This window comes from Pseudophryne corroboree (assembly GCF_028390025.1).
Source record: "Pseudophryne corroboree isolate aPseCor3 chromosome 3 unlocalized genomic scaffold, aPseCor3.hap2 SUPER_3_unloc_15, whole genome shotgun sequence".
NCBI lineage: Eukaryota > Metazoa > Chordata > Amphibia > Anura > Myobatrachidae > Pseudophryne > Pseudophryne corroboree.
This window is the reverse complement of record NW_026967503.1, coordinates 2446266-2468046: the sequence shown is the minus strand read 5'-3', so window position 1 is coordinate 2468046 and position 21781 is coordinate 2446266. Positions and strand designations below refer to the sequence as shown.

At 44.7% G+C, this 21781-nt stretch overlaps 1 protein-coding gene across 1 annotated transcript in view; it reads right to left on the bottom strand.

The window, feature by feature from the left end:
• Positions 1-11999: 11999 nt before the first annotated feature.
• Positions 12000-21781, bottom strand: part of LOC134983459 (zinc finger protein 585A-like) — a 116581-nt gene continuing 106799 nt past the window's right edge. Inside the window, exon 7 of the mRNA XM_063949137.1 lies at positions 12000-13971. Coding sequence (XP_063805207.1) covers positions 12878-13971 — 1094 coding nt within the window. The 3' untranslated portion in view covers positions 12000-12877. The remainder of the gene's footprint in view (positions 13972-21781) is intronic.

Below are 21781 nucleotides of genomic sequence, written 5' to 3'. Positions count from 1 at the left end.
ACATCATGCCGTGCAGCTGCATGCTGCACGGCCAGGATACAAATGAACTCATTATCTAGACCTAGCAACGGGGAACGCGGTCCGACAGTGGCGTCCCCGTTGCTATGGTCTGAGCGGCTCCGTGCGCCCGGCGTCTAGCGTTGCTAGGGAGCCGGCGGCTGTGTGCCTGCGGCGTCCCTAGTTGCTAGGCGCCGGGCCGCACTGACGGGCGGACCCTCGGCGCCTAACAGTTACATGGAATAAGAAGCTGGTGCAGCTGGGAGAGAGTTACATGGAATGAGGAGCTGGTGCAGCTGGGAGAGAGTTACATGAACTGAGGAGCTGGTGCAGCTGGGAGAGAGTTACATGGAATGAGGAGCTGGTGCAGCTGGGAGAGTTACATGGAATGAGGAGCTGGTGATGATGGGAGTTACATGGAATGAGGAGCTGTTGCAGCTGGGTGAGAGTTACATGGAAAGAGGAGCTGGTGCAGCTGGGAGAGAGTTACATGGAATGAGGAGCTGGTGCAGCTGGGAGAGAGTTACATGGAATGAGGAGCTGGTGCAGCTGGGAGAGACTTACATGAACTGAGGAGCTGGTGCAGCTGGGAGAGTTACATGGAATGAGGAGCTGGTGCAGCTGGGAGTTACATGTACTGAGGAACTGGTGCAGCTTGGATGACCTGGAGGAAATCACAGGAACTATACTGGAGCTGAAGCAAGTAAAAAGTTATCCCAAATGAGAGCTGTCTGAGGTCGGTCAGAATGTTGATGCAGAGGAGATCCAAGCTGGGGATGAAGGAGACCTGGAGAGTTCCAGCTTGGTTGTGGGAAGCCATGGAGTGGTGGCTCTCCAGGAGAAAGTAGATCTGCTGGTGGATGACAAATGTGGATCCGGTAGTGGCTGTGGTCTCTCAGGGTCTGGTCTAGGATTGGCAATCAACAATTGATGTTCAGGAATAATTGATGGTCTATACCTGACGTTAACTAGTTTTACAATGAAAGGTGGAGAGCCAGTTAGTTCCCCGCCATCAATAGTAGACATGGTCCAGATGTTTTTCCCATCATTTGCAGACTGCTGCCGCTGTACAGAGCTGCTAAATTGTCAGCCAGCAGCTTTACCTCTTACAAATAGTGTGCTGTACCAGCTGGGAATAAGATGCCCCATCCACCTCACTGAAGTCACAGGCTCAGCTGTTAGTCATGCAGCCCCACTGCATCCACTCTGTCCGTACTCCTACATACATGCCTTCCTGGGAGTGTGTCTCCTCGTCTCGTCATGGTTGTTAGTCTCTGGCACAGCTGTGTAATCATGTTTGTGTGTATGTATGTATGCTGAGTAGTGAGTACTGCCAGCAGCAAGCCTCACACCTCCGCTGCAGTAGAGCAGTGTGATAGGGTGGGGGGGAAGGGGTTGTGACACCAATGAGTGAAGGAATGGAGTAACATAGTAACATAGTATCTGAGGTTGAAAAAAGACAATTGTCCATCGAGTTCAACCTATTTGTGGTCTCCTATGCATGATGATTTGACTAAAGTTTCTGATTGATGCTGCTGTCAGCCGTTGCATTTTATCCCTATTTATAGTAACTATAAAGCATGAATATGCACCATACCCCTGGATATCCTTATCCATTAGGAATTTATCTAACCCATTCTTAAAGGTGTTGCCAGATTCTGCCATTACAACTCCCTCAGGCAGGGAATTCCAAACACGTATTGTCCTTACCGTGAAAAAGCCTTTACGCCGTATTGTGCGGAATCTCCTCTCCTCTAACCTGAGCGAGTGTCCACGAGTCCTCTGTGTTGATCTAACCAAAAACAGGTCCTGCACAAGCTCTGTGTATTGTCCCCTTATATATTTGTAGATGTTGATCATATCCCCTCTTAGTCTCCGCTTTTCCAATGTAAACATGCCTAGTCTTTCAAGCCTTCCTTGTATTCCATCATCTCCATGCCCTTAGTTAGTTTGGTCGCCCGCCTTTGAACCTTTTCTAGCTTCAGGATATCCTTTTCGTAGTACGGTGCCCAGAATTGTACACAGTATTCAAGGTGTGGCCTCAATAGTGATTTATATAATGTGAGTATAATACTCTCGTCCCTAGCATCAATACCCCATTTTATGCATGCTAATATCTTATTAGCCTTCTTTGCTGCAGTACTACTTTGGGTACTTCTGCTTAGCTTGCTATCTATGAGGACACCTAAGTCCTTTTCCAGTACAGAATCCCCTAATTTTACCCCATTTAGTAGGTAGGTGTTATTTTTGTTCTTGTTACCACAGTGCATTACCTTACACTTGTCTGTGTTGAAGCGCATTCTCCATTTCGCTGCCCAAGCTTCTAATTTAACTAAGTCGTTCTGAAGCGACTCAGCATCCCCCTCCATATTTATAGCCTTACACAATTTGGTATCATCTGCAAAAATTGACACCATGCTCTCTAGACCTTCTGTTAGGTCGTTAATGAAAATATTGAACAATAGCGGTCCTAATACTGAGCCTTGCGGCACACCACTTAGCACTTCAGTCCAAGTTGAAAAAGATCCATTAACCACAACGCGCTGCTCCCTATTATCTAACCAGTTTTTGACCCAAGTGCATATTGTGCTTCCTAGCCCTGATTCTTGTAGCTTGTAGATAAGTCTCATGTGTGGTACAGTATCGAACGCTTTGGCAAAGTCTAAAAAGATTACATCCACGTCTTTACCCTGATCTAGGTTTGCGCTTACTGTTTCATAAAAGCCAAGTAAGTTGATTTGACAGGATCTGTCCTTCATAAACCCATGTTGATTCCTTTTAATGACCTTATTGACTTCAAGGAACTTCTGAATACTATCTCTTAGAATACCTTCCAATACTTTCCCCACTATAGATGTAAGACTAACTGGTCTATAATTACCTGGTTCAGCTTTACTTCCCTTTTTGAATATAGGCACTACTTCCGCTATACACCAGTCTTTGGGAACCATACCTGATATAACTGAATCCTTAAAGAACAAAAACAGTGGTTTTGCCAGTTCAGTGTGAAGCTCCATTAGAACCCTTGGGTGAATACCATCGGGTCCTGGTGATTTATTAATCTTTAAATGTTTTAATCGGTCACAGACTACTTCCTCGCTTAAGTAAGGACCTATCAGGGGGATACTCACAGGGACGTGCAGTCAGGGGAGGCAGTGCCTCCCCTGATAGTAATGATTAAAATAATACAAAGAAGATACTTATGATACATATTCTGTGTCATAAGTAAATGCTTTGGCCTTTATATTATTTTAATCATTGCTATATTTGTAAAAATGCACTTTAAAAGTGTTTCGGAGGCACCGCTCTTGGTGCCTCCTGCTGTCAGTGTGTAGGGGCCGGAAGCGGGGGGCGGGGCCAGGCATTGGCCAGCAAAAACCCATTGATAAAATCCCTATAAGCGGCACCTAGCTGAAGTGCCGCTTTGACAGGGGCGTGCTTTCAGCTCATATGGAAAGCACGCCCCTGTCACTGAGGAAGCTTTAATTGGGCATTGGTTGATTTGGGGAGGGGGCACCACAGAACGTGCCCGCTTGTCATCTAGTACGTTTTTTATACTTCTTTTACAATTACTATTTGCAGCCGTCTGTTCCTCAGCCCATCCCACAGCCTGTCTCCCTGCACCGTGTCAGCCCCGGCAGGGCCGTATCTAACTGGTGGTGGTGCTACTCGTGGATCTACGGGCCGGACTCGCAGGGGCGGACTGGGACGCATGGACTTCAGGTCGGTCCCTGTTTGGCCAGTCCCGACTCCCCCTCCATGGCAATCACTCACTGCTTTGCCTGGCTGGTTGCCGCGATCGGGGCTCAGCTCCGATCCGGCAACGTAGGGAAATAGCTTCTGCGCATGCGCAGAAGATGAATTGTCTCAGTTGCGCTGCTTTCCCTCCCTTTCTCCTCACAGGACAGGGGTCCCCACCGCTGCCGTCTGCCTCTGTGTCTTAAGACTGGGCTGCGTCACACACTACACAAGGGAGAGTAGTGCAGCCAGTGCCTGTCTGAGCGCACCCACCACGCTGAACATGCTCCTGGCCTCAGCTGTTCCTGACTCCTTCCATCTTCTTCTCCCTGTCGGCTCTGCCTCCTGCACATTTGTTGGCCCCGGAGAAATAACTTTCAGAAGGATGCTGAACCTGCCATCCTGGAACAACTGCCCCCAGCCACTGCCAACCAAAGGTAAATAAAAGCAATGTGTGGCAGCATATAAAATGTATAAGTGGCAGAACCAGATTAAGACCCCACAGGAAATACACCGCCTCGGGCCCCATATTAATGTATGATATAAATACTTACAAACACCTCTGTCCTGTCACACAGACAGACCGACCCCCCCCCCCCTCGCAGATCCACGAGTAGCACCACCACCAGTTAGATATACGCCCCTGCCGGGGCTGACACGGTGCAGGGAGATAGGCTGCGAGACGGGCTGGGGAACAGGCGGACGGGCACGGTGCAAATAGTATAATGTATATTTAGTATAAAAAAACTTACTAGATGACAAGCGGGCACGTTGTGGTGCCCCCTCCCCAAATCGACCACTGCCCAATTATAGCTTCCTCAGTGACAGGGACGTGCTTTCCATATGAGCTGAAAGCACGCCCCTCTCAAAGCGACACTTCAGCTAGGTGCAGCTTATAGGGATTTTATCAATGGGTTTTTGCTGCCCAATGCCTGGCCCCGCCCCCCGCTTCCGGCCCCTTCACACTGACAGCTGGAGGCACCAAGAGCGGTGCCTCCGAAACACTTTTAAAGTGCGTATATATATATATATATATATAATCTGCTTCGGCCTACGGTGCGAGTGCGGGACTCTGGAGGACTATCCCTCTCTTTCTATGTAGTATATATAGATACTTACAGATGTAGCCACACTCATGGCTATATCTGCGGTGGATGGGCACACACATATACTGTATGTTACACACAAATCTGTTATCTGGCACTCACTGATATTTTATGTATATATTGTTTATCATTCTCTTTTTTCCCATCTGCCTGATTTTCCCCGTTTTCCTCTGGTCTCCACCTCTGTTTCCCCCTATGTTCATCTCATCCCCCTGTGGTCTGCTCATGTTTTTCCCCGTTCCCGACGGATATTATATTTTTTTTTATGTTACACTTACACCCTTTTCAGACAGAAATTCCGGTAATTACCCGACATTTTAGTGCCAGTTTGTTTTGCCAGGCTCTGTCTGACCTCCCCCCCTTTCACACAGAAGAGCAAATGACCGGGTCAAGAATTTCGACCCGGTAATTGCAGACCAAAACGGGTATTTCGTCTGTGTGAAATGGTCAACCTGGGTCGAAATTCCAGTGTCTCCGACCCTGGTGAACTCCTGGGTCGAAGTCCCGGTAATTTCAACCTGGGTTAGGGTCGTCGGCAGGACTTGGCAGACATTGTGGCTGCAGTGCCTCACCAGCCACTGACCTCACCGCACACCACTGGATATTCTCATTATTGAGATTGTGTGTCAGTCCCTGAATTGGGTCCTCTCTAATGAATACTGTTGAAAAAAACTCATTTAGTGTGTCCGCTATGTCATTATCATTTTTGCTTAAGACTCCCAACTTGTCTTTTAAAGGGTCTATACTCTCCTTCTTTAATCTCTTGCTATTAATGTATTTAAAGAATTTTTTGGGATTTGCTTTGCTTTCCTTTGCTACAAGTTTTTCCGTTTCTACTTTAGCCGCTCTTATTTCCTTTTTGCAAATTTTGTTACATTCCTTATAGTGCTGAAATGACTCTGCTTCCCCGTCAGATTTGTATTTTTAAATGCTCGCCTTTTCTTGCCCATAAGTTCCTTAATCTTTTTGTTAAGCCACATCGGTTTATGATTTTTATTCCTTTTTTTGCTGCTCATAGGAATAAATTTGAGTGTATTTTTAGCTAGCAGGAATTTTAGTACCTCCCATTTCTCCATAGTATTTTTTCCTAAAAACAAACTTCCCATTCAATATCCCTGAAAAATACCCTCATCTTTTCAAAATTTGCTTTGCTAAAGTTTAGAGTAGTTGGATGGGAATCTGGACGCTGCAGCCAAAGTGAAGTAAAATGAAAATAAAGTCATTAAACACCACACCAGGTGGTGGGACCTAGAAGGGATTAGTGAGGGTAGGGACTCTCAAGGAAAATTGGAGTGGGATCCCACAGGTACCAAACTGGGTAAAGAGCAGCTTTTAGGAAGGAAATAGGTAAGCCAGACCCTGTGGTTGACCCTTCTTTGCCTCATGTGGGGTGGATCCTTGTACTCTCCAGTTCCTGGGGAGTCTGTGGATTCTTCTTGCCCACTACCTGGTGGTTCTGTGGTCATCTCAGGCCATGAATCTCTCAGATGCCAGGCCTCCAGATAAACATGAAATGGTCATGAAGGTGGTCCTGGGCTCTGTGAAGGAGGAGGTGGAACAAGCAAAGGAAAGTTGTGTCCCTTCTGAAGGGGCAATGGTGGACATGGTGAAGGGAAGGTTTTGTGGGCGAAGCGGGAGTTATGCCATATATCTCAGCAGTATGGGTCCTCAGACTATATGATGTGCCAGCATTAATGTGGCTTCTGTCTTGTCCGACCAAGCTTAATTTATGGGCTTTGACATTTATTTTAAGCAGGATTAAGGCTGATTTTTTTATTTATTTCTGCAGTAGACTAGAATAAGCCCAGACAGTCCCACTTCCATTATACCACTGAAATGTGACAGTGACCACCGTGCCATCACTTACCTGTATGCTTACACGAAACAGAATGATTGAACACATACAAGGTTTCTTTACATCTTCTGGTGTCCACTCCGAGATTAAACATTATGGCGTAATTACTCAGACGGTAATATAAAACAGAATAAAAAAAATAAGATTTTAAACCTACCGGTAAATCTTTTTCTCCTAGTCCGTAGAGGATGCTGGGGACTCCGTAAGGACCATGGGGTATAGACGGGCTCTGCAGGAGATATGGGCAGTCTAAAGAACTTTTAGTATGGGTGTGCACTGGCTCCTTCCTCTATGCCACTCCTCCAGACCTCAGTTAGAGAAACTGTGCCCAGAGGAGATGGACAATACGAGAAAAGGATTTTGTAAATCTAAGGGCAAGATTCATACCAGCCCACACCAATCATACCATATAACTTAGAATATACGCAACCAGTTAACAGTATGAACGAAAAAAACAGTATGTCAAAGACCGATTCCAACTGTAACATAACCCTTATGTAAGCAACCACTATATACAAGTCTTGCAGATTCAGTCCGCACTGGGACGGGTGCCCAGCATCCTCTACGGACTAGGAGAAAAAGATTTACCGGTAGGTTTAAAATCTTATTTTCTCTTACGTCCTAGAGGATGCTGGGGTCTCCGTAAGGACCATGGGGTTTATACCAAAGCTCTAAACCGGGCAGTAGAGTGCGGACGACCCTGCAGCACCGATTGAGCAAACACTAGGTCCTCATCAGCCAGGGTATCAAACTTGTAGAATTTAGCAAAAGTGTTTGAACCCGACCAAGTAGCAGCTCGGCACAACTGCAATGCCGAGACGCCTTGGGCAGCCGCCCAAGAAGAGCCCACCTTCGTAGTGGAATGGGCCTTTACCGAATTAGTTACCGGCAATCCAGCCATAGAATGAGCCTGCTGAATCGTGTTATAGATCCAGCTAGCAATAGTCTGCTTAGAAGCAGGCGCGCCAATCTTGTTGGCTGCATACAGGACAAACAGAGCCTCTGTTTTCCTAACCCTAGCCATCCTGGCTATATAAATTTTCAAGGCCCTGACCACATCCAGGGACTTGGAGTCCTCCAAGTCAGGCGTAGCCACAGGCACCACAATAGGTTGGTTCAAATGAAACGAAGAGACCACCTTAGGCAGAAATTGAGGACGAGTCCTCAACTCTGCTCTAGCCACATGAAAAATCAAGTAGGGGCTCTTGTGAGACAAGGCCGCCAACTCCGACACCCGCCTTGCAGATGCCAAGGCTAATAACATAACCACCTTCCAAGTAAGAAATTTTAATTCCACCGTTTGAAGAGGTTCAAACCAGTGCGACTTAAGGAACTGTAACACCATGTTAAGGTCCCATGGCGCCACTGGTGGCACAAAAGGAGGCTGGATGTGCAGCACTCCCTCCACGAAAGTTTGGACTTCTGGGAGAGAAGCCAATTCTTTTTGAAAAAATACAGATAGGGCCGAAATCTGCACCTTAATGGAGCCTAATTTTAAGCCCAAATCCACTCCCGTCTGTAGGAAGTGGAGAAAACGGCCCAGATGGAAATCTTCCGTAGGAGCATTCTTGGTTTAACATCAAGATACATACTTTCTCCAGATACGGTGATAATGGTTTGCCGTTACCTCCTTCCTAGCCTTTATCAGAGTAGGGATAACTTCCTCCGGAATACCTCTCTGCGCTAGGATTCGGTGTTCAACCGCCATGCCGTCAAATGCAACCGCGGTAAGTCTTGGAACATGCAAGGCCCCTGTTGTAACAGGTCTTCCCTGAGAGGAAGAGGCCACGGATCTTCCGTGAGCATTTCCTGAAGATCCGAATACCAGGCCCTTCAAGGCCAATCTGGAACCACGAGTATTGCTTGCACTCTGATTCTCAACACTTTTGAGATAAGAGGAAGAGGAGGGAACACATAGACCGACTGAAACACCCATGGTGTCACTAGGGCTTCTACCGCTACTGCCTGAGGGTCCCTTGACCTGGTACAATACCTCCGAAGCTTTTTGTTGAGGCGTGACGCCATCATATCTGTTTGAGGAAGTCCCCAAAGAGTTGCAATCTCTGCAAAGACCTCTTGATGAAGTCCCCACTCTCCCGGATGGAGATCGTGTCTGCTGAGGAAGTCTGCTTCCCAGTTGTCCACTCCCGGTATGAAGACTGCTGACAGAACACTTACATGGTTTTCTGCCCAGTGCAGAATTCTTGTGGCTTCCTCCATTGCCGCTCTGCTCCTTGTCCCGCCTTGGCGGTTTACATGAGCCACTGCTGTGATGTTGTCTGATTGAATCAGAACCGGTAGGTCGTGAAGAAGACACTTTGCTTGTCGTAGGCCATTGTATATGGCCCTTTATTCTGTAGATGGGACCCCGACCATTTGTCGAGATGGTCCCACTGAAACGTCCTCGTATGGAACCTGCTGAAGGGAATGGCCTTGTAGGCTGCCACCATCTTTCCCAGAACTCGAGTGCATTGAGGCACCGACACTCTTTTTGGTCTTAGCAGGTCCCTGACCATGCTCTGGATGTACTGGGCTTTTTCTATTGGTAGTAAAACCCTTTTCTGTTCCGTGTCCAGAATCATGCCTAGGAAGGATAGTAGAGTTGTTGGAAGCAACTGTGACTTTGGCAGATTGAGAATCCAACCGTGTTGATGTAACACTCTCAGGGAGAGGGACACGTTTTTCAGCAATTGATCCCTTGATCTCACCTTTATCAGGAAATTGTCCAAGTACGGGATAATTGTGACACCCTGCTTGCGCAGGAGCACCATCATTTCTGCCATTACCTTGGTGAAAATCCTCGGGGCCGTGGAAAGCCCAAACGGCAACGTCTGAAACTGGTAATGACAGTCCTGTACTACGAAACGTAGGTATTCTTGATGAAGAGGAAATATGGGGACATGAAGGTAGGCATCCTTCACGTCCAGCGACACCATAAAATCCCTTGCTTCCAGACTGGATATCACCGTCCGGAGTGATTCCATCTTGAATTTGAACTTTTTCAAGTATAGGTTTAGTGACTTTAGATTAAAAATTGGTCTCACCAAACCATCCGGCTTCGGGACCACAAACATTGTTGATGTGTAGACACGCCTCCTGGCTTGACCATATCCCCTGAAAATGTCTTCCTTTTGTGACTGCTCCCAATCCTCGGAGGCTCGCGTCCGTGGTCACCAGAACCCAGTCTTGAACGCCGAACCTGCGACCCTCTAGAACAGGCATGTCCAAACTGCGGCCGAAAGGACTGCATCTGATATTGTGGGGTTTTCTTGTGCTGTGGGGGAACAAATGGCAAAAAATGTAGATTTACCCACGGTAGCTGTGGAAACCAGGTCAACTAGACCATCCCCAAACAAAACCTCACCCTTGCAAGGTAAAACCTCCATATGCTTTTTTGAGTCGGCATCACCCGACCATGGCGGGTCCACAGAGCTCGCCTTGCCAAAATTGCCATGGCGTTGGCCCTGGAACCAAGTAGCCCCACGTCTCTTTGAGCGTCTCTCATATACAAGACTGCGTCCTTAATGTGGCCGAAAGTCAGGACAACAGTATCCTTGTCCAGGGTATCCATGTCAGCCAACAAGATATCTGTCCATGCTGCAACAGCGCTACAGACCCATGCCGATGCTATTGCCAGCCTGAGTAAAGCCCCTGTATGTGCATAAATAGATTTTAAGGTAGTCTCCTGTCTACGATCAGCAGGATCCTTAAGGGCCGCGGTGTCTGGAGACAGTAGCGCCACTTTCCTAGACTTACGCGTTAATGCCTTGTCCACCCTGGGCAAGGATTCCCAACGTACCCTGTCCTTTGCAGGGAAAGGATACGCCATAAGGATCCTTTTGTCTGGAGTTTCCAAAGCTTTTTCAAATAATTCGTTCAGTTCATGAGATGGAGGAAACGTTACCTCAGGTTTCTTCCCCTTAAACATGTATACCCCTGTGTCAGGAACAGAGGGGTCATCTGTAATATGCAAAACATCTTTTATTGCCACAATCATATAATGAATACTCTTGGTCACCTTAGGGTGTAACCTTGCCTCATCATAGTCGACACTGGAATCAGAATCCATGTCGGTATCAGTGTCTACTATTTGTGATAAGGGACCCTTTTGAGACCCTGACGGGCCCTGTGACTCAGCCAAATCCGCGGATTGACTCCCTGCTGTTTCCTTGGACTCAGCTTTGTCCATTCTCTTATGTAATAAGGTCACATTAGCATTTAAAATATTCCACATATCATACCAAACATGTGTCGGCATTGCTGACGGAGACACCACAATCTTCTGCTCCACCTCCTCCTTGGATGAGCCTTCCGCTTCAAACATGTCGACACTCTCACACACACAGGGATCTATCTATAAGAGGACAGGTCCCCAACAAGGCCCTTTGGAGAGACAGAGAGAGAGTATGCCAGCACACACCCAGCGCCAACTGACACTGGAAACAATTCCCAGATATAGCGCTTTTATATTATGTCAATCGTGTAATACACTCACTGCGCCAAAATGTGCCCCCCCCCCTCTTTTTCAGCCATGTATCACCATTCTGGGGAGACAGCTTCTCTTCAGCACACTATGGAGAAAATGGTGCTGGTTAGCGCTGTGCGACCAAGCTCCGCCCCCTCTAGTGGCAGGCTTCGGTCCGCTCAAATTTACAATTAATGGCGGGGGATAAACATATTCACCGACTCCGCAGCCTATATGTGTCTAATATGCCAAAAAAAGAAGTATATATTGCTGCCCAGGGCACCCCTCCTGCGCCCTGCACCCATCAGTGCCGGTCGTGTGTGTAACATGTGGGAGCAATGGCGCGCAGCGTTACCGCTGCGCGCTTACCTCAGTGAAGATCAGAAGTCTTCTGCCGCCTGAGGTCTTCTTTTTTCTTATACTCGCCCGGCTTCTATCTTCTATGGTGTCCAGTAGCCTAAGAAACAGAGCCTATCATTTAAGTAGGTCTGTTTCTCTCTCCTCAGTCCTACGATGCAGGGAGCCTGTTGCCAGCAGTGCTCCCTGAAAATAAAAAACCTAACAAAAGTCTTTTATCAGAGAAACTCAGTAGAGCTCCCCTGTAGTGCACCAATTCTCCTCTGGGCACAGAATCTAACTGAGGTCTGGAGGAGGGGCATAGAGGGAGGAGCCAGTGCACACCCATACTAAAAGTTCTTTAGAGTGCCCATATCTCCTGCGGAGCCCGTCTATACCCCATGGTCCTTACAGAGTCCCCAGCATCCTCTAGGACGTAAGAGAAATAAAAGCTATACAGCAATAATTAGATGCAAACAAAAGCTTTTATTATGAACTCATACAGGAAGTATCCGCACCATATAGATGTAACATACAACAAACCACCGCAGATGGAACCCGGGTGACTAATGCACATGATAATGTACAGGGTATATATAGATAGGATCTTGTATCTGAAAACACTCCTGATCAAGATGAGTGTCAGCAACAAGTTAGGCAAACTAGAAGAAGTGAAAACACGTTCCAATGGCCGCCATATTGTCGTGCAGCAATACAGATTGTAGAAACTGGTATTAGACATACACATTTACACAAAGCACAAGATACAAAATAAACAGCAGAAAAAAGACCTAAGCATTTGGGATGTATTATTTAGGAAGTAAATAGAGGTACATTAATGAAAAGCGTGAGTAACAGTCATCAGTCTACTTGTGAAGGTCTCTAGAGTGGAGGTCTCTTGGACTGTGCAAGGCAGTGAGTTCCATGGTCAGGGCTGCAAAACTAAAAGTTCAACCCATAAATGAATGACAGGAGATTCTTGGTACTGCTGGTAACAATCCTTCATCTGTAGAAGCCAGCAGGGCAGTAAGGAGGCAGAAGCTGCTTCTGGTACCTTGGACCATGTAATGCTGGGCTGGCATCATCCACCCCTGGCGCCCAGCTAGACAACTATTTAGGATTGGTATTAGGTTCTCAGTACATGGAGCAAAAAGCAGGTCATCTACATAGCAGTGGTAGACCAGGCCATGACGTCTGATTATATCACCCAGTGGTAGCATATATATTTTATAAAGCATAGGAGATAGGATTGACCCTTGAGGAACATTGCACAACAGTGATAATTATACTCCAGAAGATTTAAATGGTTCCGTGCTTGGGTAATGTCTAATATGTTCAACAAGAGCAGATTTATTTATCTCACAGCATGAAAATGGATTCTCACCTGTGAAATCGCTGATGTTTAACAAGAACTGATTTCCATGCAAAACATTTCCCACACTCAGAACAGGAATACGGCTTCTCACCTGTGTGACTTCTCTGATGTTTAACAAGATCTGATTTCCATGCAAAACATTTCCCACACTCAGAACAGGAATACGGCTTCTCACCTGTGTGACTTCTCTGATGTTTAACAAGATCGTATTTCCATGCAAAATATTTCCCACACTCAGAACAGGAATAAGGGTTCTCACCTGTGTGACTTCTCTGATGTGTAACAAGAGCTGATTTATATGTAAAGCATTTCCCACACTCAGGACAGGTATACGGCTTCTCACCTGTGTGACTTCTCTGATGTCTAACAAGAGCTGATTTCCGTGGAAAACACTTCCCACACTCAGAACAGGAATACGGCTTTTCACCTGTGTGACTTCTCTGATGTGTAACAAGATGTGATTTACATGCAAAGCATTTCCCACACTCAATACAGGAATATGGCTTCTCACCTGTGTGACTTTTCTGATGTGTAACAAAATATGATTTCGATGCAAAACATTTCCCACACTGAGAACAGGAATATGGCTTCTCACCTGTGTGACTTCTCTGATGTGTAACAAGATGTGATTTATATGTAAAGCATTTCCCACACTCAGAACAGGGAAATGGCATCTCACCTGTGTGACTTATATGATGTGTAACAAGATATGATTTATATGTAAAGCATTTCCCACACTCAGAACAGGAATATGGCTTCTCACCTCTGTGGCTTTTCTGATGTGTAACAAAATTTGATTTTGATGCAAAACATTTCCCACACTGAGAACAGGAATATGGCTTCTCACCTGTGTGACTTATATGATGTTTAACAAGATGTGATTTACATGCAAAACATTTCCCACACTCAATACAGGAATATGGCTTCTCATCTGTGTGACTTTTCTGATGTGTAACAAGACTTGATTTATATACAAAACATTTCCCACACTCAGAACAGGAATATGGCTTCTCACCTGTGTGACTTCTCTGATGTGTAACAAGATCTGATTTCCGTGGAAAACATTTCCTACACTCAGAACAGGAATATGGCTTTTCACCTGTGTGACTTCTCTGATGTGTAACAAGAGCTGATTTTTGTGTAAAACATTTCCCACACTCAGAACATGGAAATGGCCTCTCACCTGCCTTAGCTGGCTGATGGGTAATACACTTTGTATTCTGTGTAAAACATTTGGCATCTATAGAACAGGGAAACACTGTTTCTACTCTCAGAGCTGTAACAGATGCACCAATATCAGAGTGATCAGGATAACATTTCCTAGGATCAGAGGGATCAGCTGATAGAGCTGGATGTATAATTGGGGTAATGAGGTTATCTCCTGGAGAATCAGGTCTACGATCATTATCTTTTATGTCACAATCCGGGGATACCATTAGATGTCCTTCTGTGATATTCCTGCTTGTGTGTCCATTTGCTGGAAATAAAATACATTAATATATAAAATGAGTAGACAAGACCCAGGGTGTTACAGTTAACAATATATAATTTTATAACTGACATTTTTTTACCTGTAATCATTACAAAACAAAAAAGCTAGGATGCTTAGACTGGAACTTGATCATGTGGGATTACTAGAGGTGACACGGACGCTTGTGTGGGATTACTAGATGTGACATGGACGCTCATGTGGGATTACTAGAGGCGACATGGACGTTCATGTGGGATTACAAGAGGTGACACGGACGCTCATGTGGGATTACTAGAGGTGACACGGACGCTCATGTGGGATTACTAGAGGTGACACAGACGCTCATGTGGGATTACTAGAGGTGACATAGACGCTCATGTGGGATTACTAGAGGTGACATGGATGCTCATGTGGGATTACTAGAGGTGACACGGACGCTCATGTGGGATTACTAGAGGTTACATGGACGCTCATGTGGGATTACTAGAGGTGACACGGACGCACATGTGGGATTACTAGAGGTGACATGGACGCTCATGTAGGATTACTAGAGGTGACATGGACGCTCATGTGGGATTACTAGAGGTGACATGGACGCTCATGTGGGATTACTAGAGGTGACACGGACGCTCATGTGGGATTACTAGAGGTGACACGGACGCTCATGTGGGATTACTAGAGGTGACATGGACGCTCATGTGGGATTACTAGAGGTGACATGGACGCACATGTGGGATTACTAGAGGTGACATGGACGCTCATGTAGGATTACTAGAGGTGACATGGACGCTCATGTGGGATTACTAGAGGTGACATGGACGCTCATGTGGGATTACTAGAGGTGACATGGACGCACATGTGGGATTACTAAAGGTGACATGGACGCTCATGTGGGATTACTAGAGGTTACATGGGCTTTGCAATAATAAAACAGCAAAGAAGAGAAAGTGCTGTCCTGTTTGTGCACTAATAAATAATATATAACCTTTATTAAGTACAGTAAAGTATGTAAGCTAAATCAGTGATATATAAAACACAGAAGTAAATGTATAAAGGTGAATAAAGTAATTAAAAAAACAAGTGTATTTGTAGTTAAACAGCGGCATGTATATTATATTGGGTGATAACTGATTCAGTGCTGGTAATCCTGGTCAGTAAGAATATATTAATATATTACACCCATACGAGGACGGGCTAAATTACATTCAATTATATTGTGGCAGAGTTTCCTCCAGCGGTAATCTCAATGTAACATCATACTGTATGTATAAACACTTTATGGGGGGGATTCAGTTAATCGCAAAAAATTCCCTATCCATTTAGCCGCAAATAGTGGTGAAAATCCTCCATAGGTTTTACTGCAAGTTTTTTTTACTTTGCGCACAAATGTCTGCGCACTGAGCAGTTGTGCGGTGTTAGGAGGAACTCGTATAAAAAGGCTTTTTAAATGTTTCCTACTGTATTGTGTTTCTGACCTATAGTTTCTTACTATATTGTCGTATTGACCTAGTTTCCTAATGTATTATCTTACTGACCTATAGTTTCCTTCCATATTGTCTTACTAACCTAGAGTTTCCTTCTGTATTCTTTTACTGACCTAGTTTCCTACTGTATTGTCTTACTAACCTTCAGTTTCCTACTGTATTGTTTTACTGACCTATAGTTTCCTACTGTATTGTCTTACTGACCTTCAGTTTTACTGTTGTCTTACTGACCTATAGTTTCTTATTGTAATGTCTTACTGACCTAGAGTTTCCTTTTGCATTCTTTTACTGACCTAGTTTCCTACTGTATTGTCTTACTGACCTATAGTTTCCTACTGTATGGTCTTACTGGCCTATAGTTTCCTACTGTATGGTCTTACTGACCGATAGTTTCCTTCTGTATTGTCTTACTGACCTACAGTTTCCTACTGTATTGCCTTACTGACCTACAGTTTCCTACTGTATTGTCTTACTAACCTACAGTTTCCTACTGTATTGTCTTACTGACCTATAGTTTCCAGGAGAAAAAAGAAGAAAGAATTCGAAATGCGCTATGGTGGTGCACACAAATATATATATATATATATATATATATATATATATATGAGTATGGGTAGATAGGGGTATTGGCGACCAGCTGGTGGAAGGTCTCCTGTATGACCTTCCACCCTAAGTTAAGCTGTTTTTTACTAACTACTAATTTTTTAAAAAATATTTTTATTCTTATTTCTTTCCATTCTATGTCTTAAAATATTTTTATACAACTGCTTTTTACTATATAATCCGTTTTAATACATTTTTTATATCTGTAGAGGAATCGGTTTTATATGTATCTTTTAGAAAGCAAGTGTAAAATATATATTTTTTATTGATAAAATAAATTGTTATTTTTCTTTTTCATAAAAAGGAGTTTCTTCCTTAATCCAGTCCTATATATACGATACTAGTCCACTAAATATTTTGGTATATAAAAACACCAGCTGGTCGCCAATACCCCTATCTACCCATACTCATTTAATCTTATACAGCATCTCACCAATGCTGTAAAACTGTTTAGGGGACGGCTGACACCCTATTACTTACAAGGGAGTGTTTTTTACATATAAATATATTCAATTTCAGGTGGTGTTTTCCCTCACATGTGGCGCTTTACTCATATTTTTTACATATATATATATATATATATATATATATATTTATTTATTTTTTTTAATTTAAATCTTTTTTTATTGCGGCAACAAAGAAGTGATACAAACATACCACAATAGTTACAATGTTGATTTGATACGTCCAGTTGCAAAATGTGGACAGAGCAGATATCGTACATTGATACAAATTCTCGTTATAGTGGAAACAGTCATACAAATAAGTAAATCTGAGTATAACATTAAGTGTTCAAGGTGTACATCTCTTGGTGTCGAGGAAAACTTATTGTATATCAGTATAAATCAGTAATCGTCAACAGCAATGTCCCAAAAATAATTTTTTAACATACAAACACAAATAATACTGCGAGTCCTGAACCTCAACAACGGCCAATATGCAAGAGTAGGTGTCCCCCTCCCCACGCCAAGGCTATCGGAGGATCATGGGTTATCAGCCTGGTAAGATACCATGTTGTGTCTTTAAGACTATAATGAATCTGATTTCTAGTGGTACGTGGGAGCGTGTCTATGTACGACTCCCAGAGTGAAAAAAAACGCTCCACTTCCCTTTCCTTATGCAGGAGTGTCTCCATCCAGTCCATTCGAAACAGAAAGTATCGTTTATTAAAAAAACAATGGCAACTGAGGGGGTGAATTATCAAGCCAACTCTGCAATATAGTTTTTTTTACCCGCTGCGCTTATGGCCAGTAGTAATTTCTTACTACCCGGGGTTATTCGAAGCATAGGATTAACCATTCCAAAAATTGCCCACTCCGGGGTAAATGGGACATAATTTGTAAATTTGTATTCAGCATATCTGCGTATTAAGTGCCAGAAATATTGTACGATAGGGCAAGCCCACAGGCAATGGTAGTTATCCGCCTCCTCCTGGTGACACCATGGACAGTTATGAGTCGCGGAGGTTCCTATATGAAATCGACGTAGCGGGGAAAGATATGCATTATGGAATATGTTTAAGAATAGCTCAGTATACATGCTAGAAGGGAGAGTTCTGCGAGAATACAGAAGGGCCTTTTCCAAATCAGGGAAGTGGGACAACCACCCCGACACTCTTCCCGACACTTTAGTATGATCCATAATATCTCTGAGAAAAGTATAATGGATCGAGATAGCTTTACGTTGAGGGACTGTATTTTTCAAGAGGACGTCTAGGGGGCTATCCCAATCTTTGTCAGAAAAATGCTGTAGGACGTGGCTTACATAAAAGCGTGTCTGCAGGAAGGCCAGAGGATATGGCCTAACCATGGCATATTTAGTAGAAAGTTCTGTAAAGGTGAGAGGGCGTTTCTCCCCGACACTAGAGACCCAATGTTCTCTATTCCCGCGAGTCTCCATAGGGTGAAGGGATGAGCAGCCATGCCGTCTAGGAATTGAGGATTTTTGACCAGGGGCAGATGTAAAGAATAGAAACCATTGAGTCCAGCCTTGTGACGCAGGATGTGCCAAAGCCTCCGCGTTGTCCAAAGCAAAGGATTCAATTTGATATGTTCCTCCACTTCCTGATCATGTTGATGTAACAAGCTTATTAATGCAGGGTCCCTCAAAAATTCTTGTTCCAGAGAGACATCAGTATAAATCGATGTCCCTTGCAGCCAGTCTCTTAAATGTCACAAGAGAGCTGAGTGATTATACCCAGTGACATCAGGGAAGTTGATGCCGCCATTCGTTTTTGGTTGATATAACTTCCGTAAAGCAATGCATGCGCGCCCTCCATTCCATATAAATTTCCTAATCAAAGCGTTCAAGTGAACGGTATCTGCTTTAGTCAAAAGTACTGGAAGGTTTTGTAGTGGGTATAATATTCTAGGTATTGCTACCATTTTTAAGAGATCTGCTCGCCCCAGGAAAGAGGGTGGCAGGTGTTCCCAACGTCTCACATCTTCCATAAGAGTATGTATTACCTTTTTAATATTAAATTGGTATAAATTGACCGGATTTCGGGGTAAAATTATTCCCAAGTAAGGGATAAATGTTCTGGCCCATTGCAGAGACAAATGGGAGGCCCAGCGAGGTTGAGTTAGTGTACCCCTAAGGAGCATTGCCACAGATTTGTCCATGTTAAGTTGCAGGCCGGATATAGAACCATATAAATGAATTGTGTGTAATATTTGATCTAGGGAGTGTTCCGAGTTGGATACATACAACAAAATATTGTCTCCGAATGCAGAGATCTTTATTTCTCTGCACCCAACTCTAATACCCTGAAAGGCGTGCCATTGCTGAAGAGTGCGTAGTAAGGGATCCAGTGCTATGTTGAAGAGGAGGGGTGATAATGGGCAACCTTGACAGGTGCCTCTTTCTAGTGTAAAGCTTGGGCTTAAAAGGCCGTTAACCAGTAGGGAAGTATTTGGATTGTGGTAGATATATTTTATAAAATTTACAAAACTATCATCAAAGTCTCTTTTTTTCTAACACAGTATAGAGGTGCGACCAGAGTATAGAGTCAAAGGCCCTATGGATGTCTAAGCTGACCAATATATTTTGAGTGGGTGCCGGGCGTTGAGCCGCCACAACAGCCGCTATAGCCGTACTAATGGCTCTAACTGCATGACGTCCCTGTACGAATCCCATTTGATGGTCCGAGAGGATTGATGGCAGTATAGCCTGGAGGCGCGTTGCCATGATTTTGGCCACCAATTTGTAATCGACATTTAACAGGCTTATAGGTCTGTAAGACGTCAACAAACTCCGATCCTTGTCTGGCTTAGGGAGTAGGGTTATGAAAGCATCATTGAAAGCGGAGTAGAGAGCTCCCTTTTCGTGTATAGACCTAAATAATTCTAGCAAGGTTAGGGCAATGTGGGCTTGTAAAATTCAGTAATAGTCGCCCGACAGACCATCAGGTCCCGGAGACTTTCCATGAGGAAGGTTAGATATGGTTTTATTGATTTCATCCATAGTTATTGGGCCAGCAAGTGCTTCTCTCTGATCAGACGTCAATTTAGAAAGCACTGATTCCGAAAGGATAGTCATCTGGTCGGCCAAATTAATAGGGGTTGAGCGAAAATAAGATTTTACTTACCGGTAAATCTATTTCTCGTAGTCCGTAGTGGATGCTGGGGACTCTGTAAGGACCATGGGGAACAGACGGGCTCTGCAGGAGACATGGGCACCTCAAGAAAGAATTTAGATTCTGGTGTGCTCTGGCTCCTCCCTCTACGTCCCTCCTCCAGACCTCAGTTAGAGAAAAACTGTGCCCGGAAGAGCTGACAGTACAAGGAAAGGATTTTGGGAATCCAGGGTAAGACTCATACCTGCCACACCAATCACACCGTATAACTTGTGATAACTTTACCCAGTTAACAGTATGAACAATCACAGAGCATCAGATAAACTCTGATGCAACTATAACATAACCCTTATTTAAGTAATAAATATATACAAGCATTGCAGAAGAAGTCCGCACTTGGGATGGGCGCCCAGCATCCACTACGGACTACGAGAAATAGAATTATCGGTAAGTAAAATCTTATTTTCTCTAACGTCCTGGTGGATGCTGGGGACTCCGTAAGGACCATGGGGATTATACCAAAGCTCCCAAACGGGCGGGAGAGTGCGGATGACTCTGCAGCACCGAATGAGCAAACACAAGGTCCTCCTCAGCCAGGGTATCAAACTTGTAGAATTTTGCAAAGGTGTTTGAACCTGACCAAGTAGCCACTCGACAAAGCTGTAATGCTGAGACCCCTCGGGCAGCCGCCCAAGAAGAGCCCACCTTCCTTGTGGAATGGGCCTTAACTGATTTAGGCAGCGGCAACCCAGCCGCAGAATGAGCCTGCTGAATCGTGTTACAGATCCAGCGAGCAATAGTTTGCTTTGAAGCAGGCGCCCCAAAGCTTGTTGGAAGCATACAGGATAAACAAAGATTCTGTTTTCCTGACCTTAGCCGTTCTGGCTACATAAACCTTCAAAGCCCCCAAGTCAGTAGTAGCCACAGGCACCACAATAGCTTGGTTAATATTAAAGGATGAAACCACTTTCGGCAGGAAATTGTAGGCGGGTCCGCAATTCTGCTCTATCCGCATGGAAAACCAGATAAGGGCTTTTATGTGACAAAGCCGCCAATTCTGACACACTCCTAGCCGAAGCCAAGGCTAATAGCATGACCACCTTCCACGTGAGATATTTTACTTCCACTGTTTTGAGTGGTTCAAACCAGTGTGATTTCAGGAAACTCAACACCACGTTAAGATCCCAAGGTGCCACTGGAGGCACAAAAGGGGGCAGAATATGCAGCACTCCCTTTACAAACGTCTGAACTTCAGGCAGAGAAGCCAGTTCTTTTTGAAAGAAAATGGATAAGGCCGTAATCTGAACCTTAATGGAACCCAATTTAAGGCCCAAAGTCACTCCCGACTGTAGGAAGTGAAGGAAACGGCCCAGCTGGGATTCCTCCGTAGGGGCATTCCTGGCCTCACACCAAGCCACATATTTTCGCCATATACGGTGATAATGTTGAGAAGTCACATCCTTCCTAGCCTCTATCAGCGTAGCGCGGTAAGTCTTGGGACAGGGCCCTTGCTGCACAAGTCATGTCTTAGAGGCAGAGGCCATGGGTCCTCTGAGAGCATTTCTTGCAGATCTGGGATACCAAGTCCTTCTTGGCCAATCCGGAACAATTGGTATTGTTCTCACTCCTCTTTTTCTTATGATTCTCAGCACCTTGGGTACGAGAGGAAGAGGAGGAAATACATAGACCGACTGGAACACCCACGGTGTCACCAGTGCGTCCACAGCTATCGCCTGAGGGTCTCTTGACCTGGCGCAATATCTCTGCAGCTTTTTGT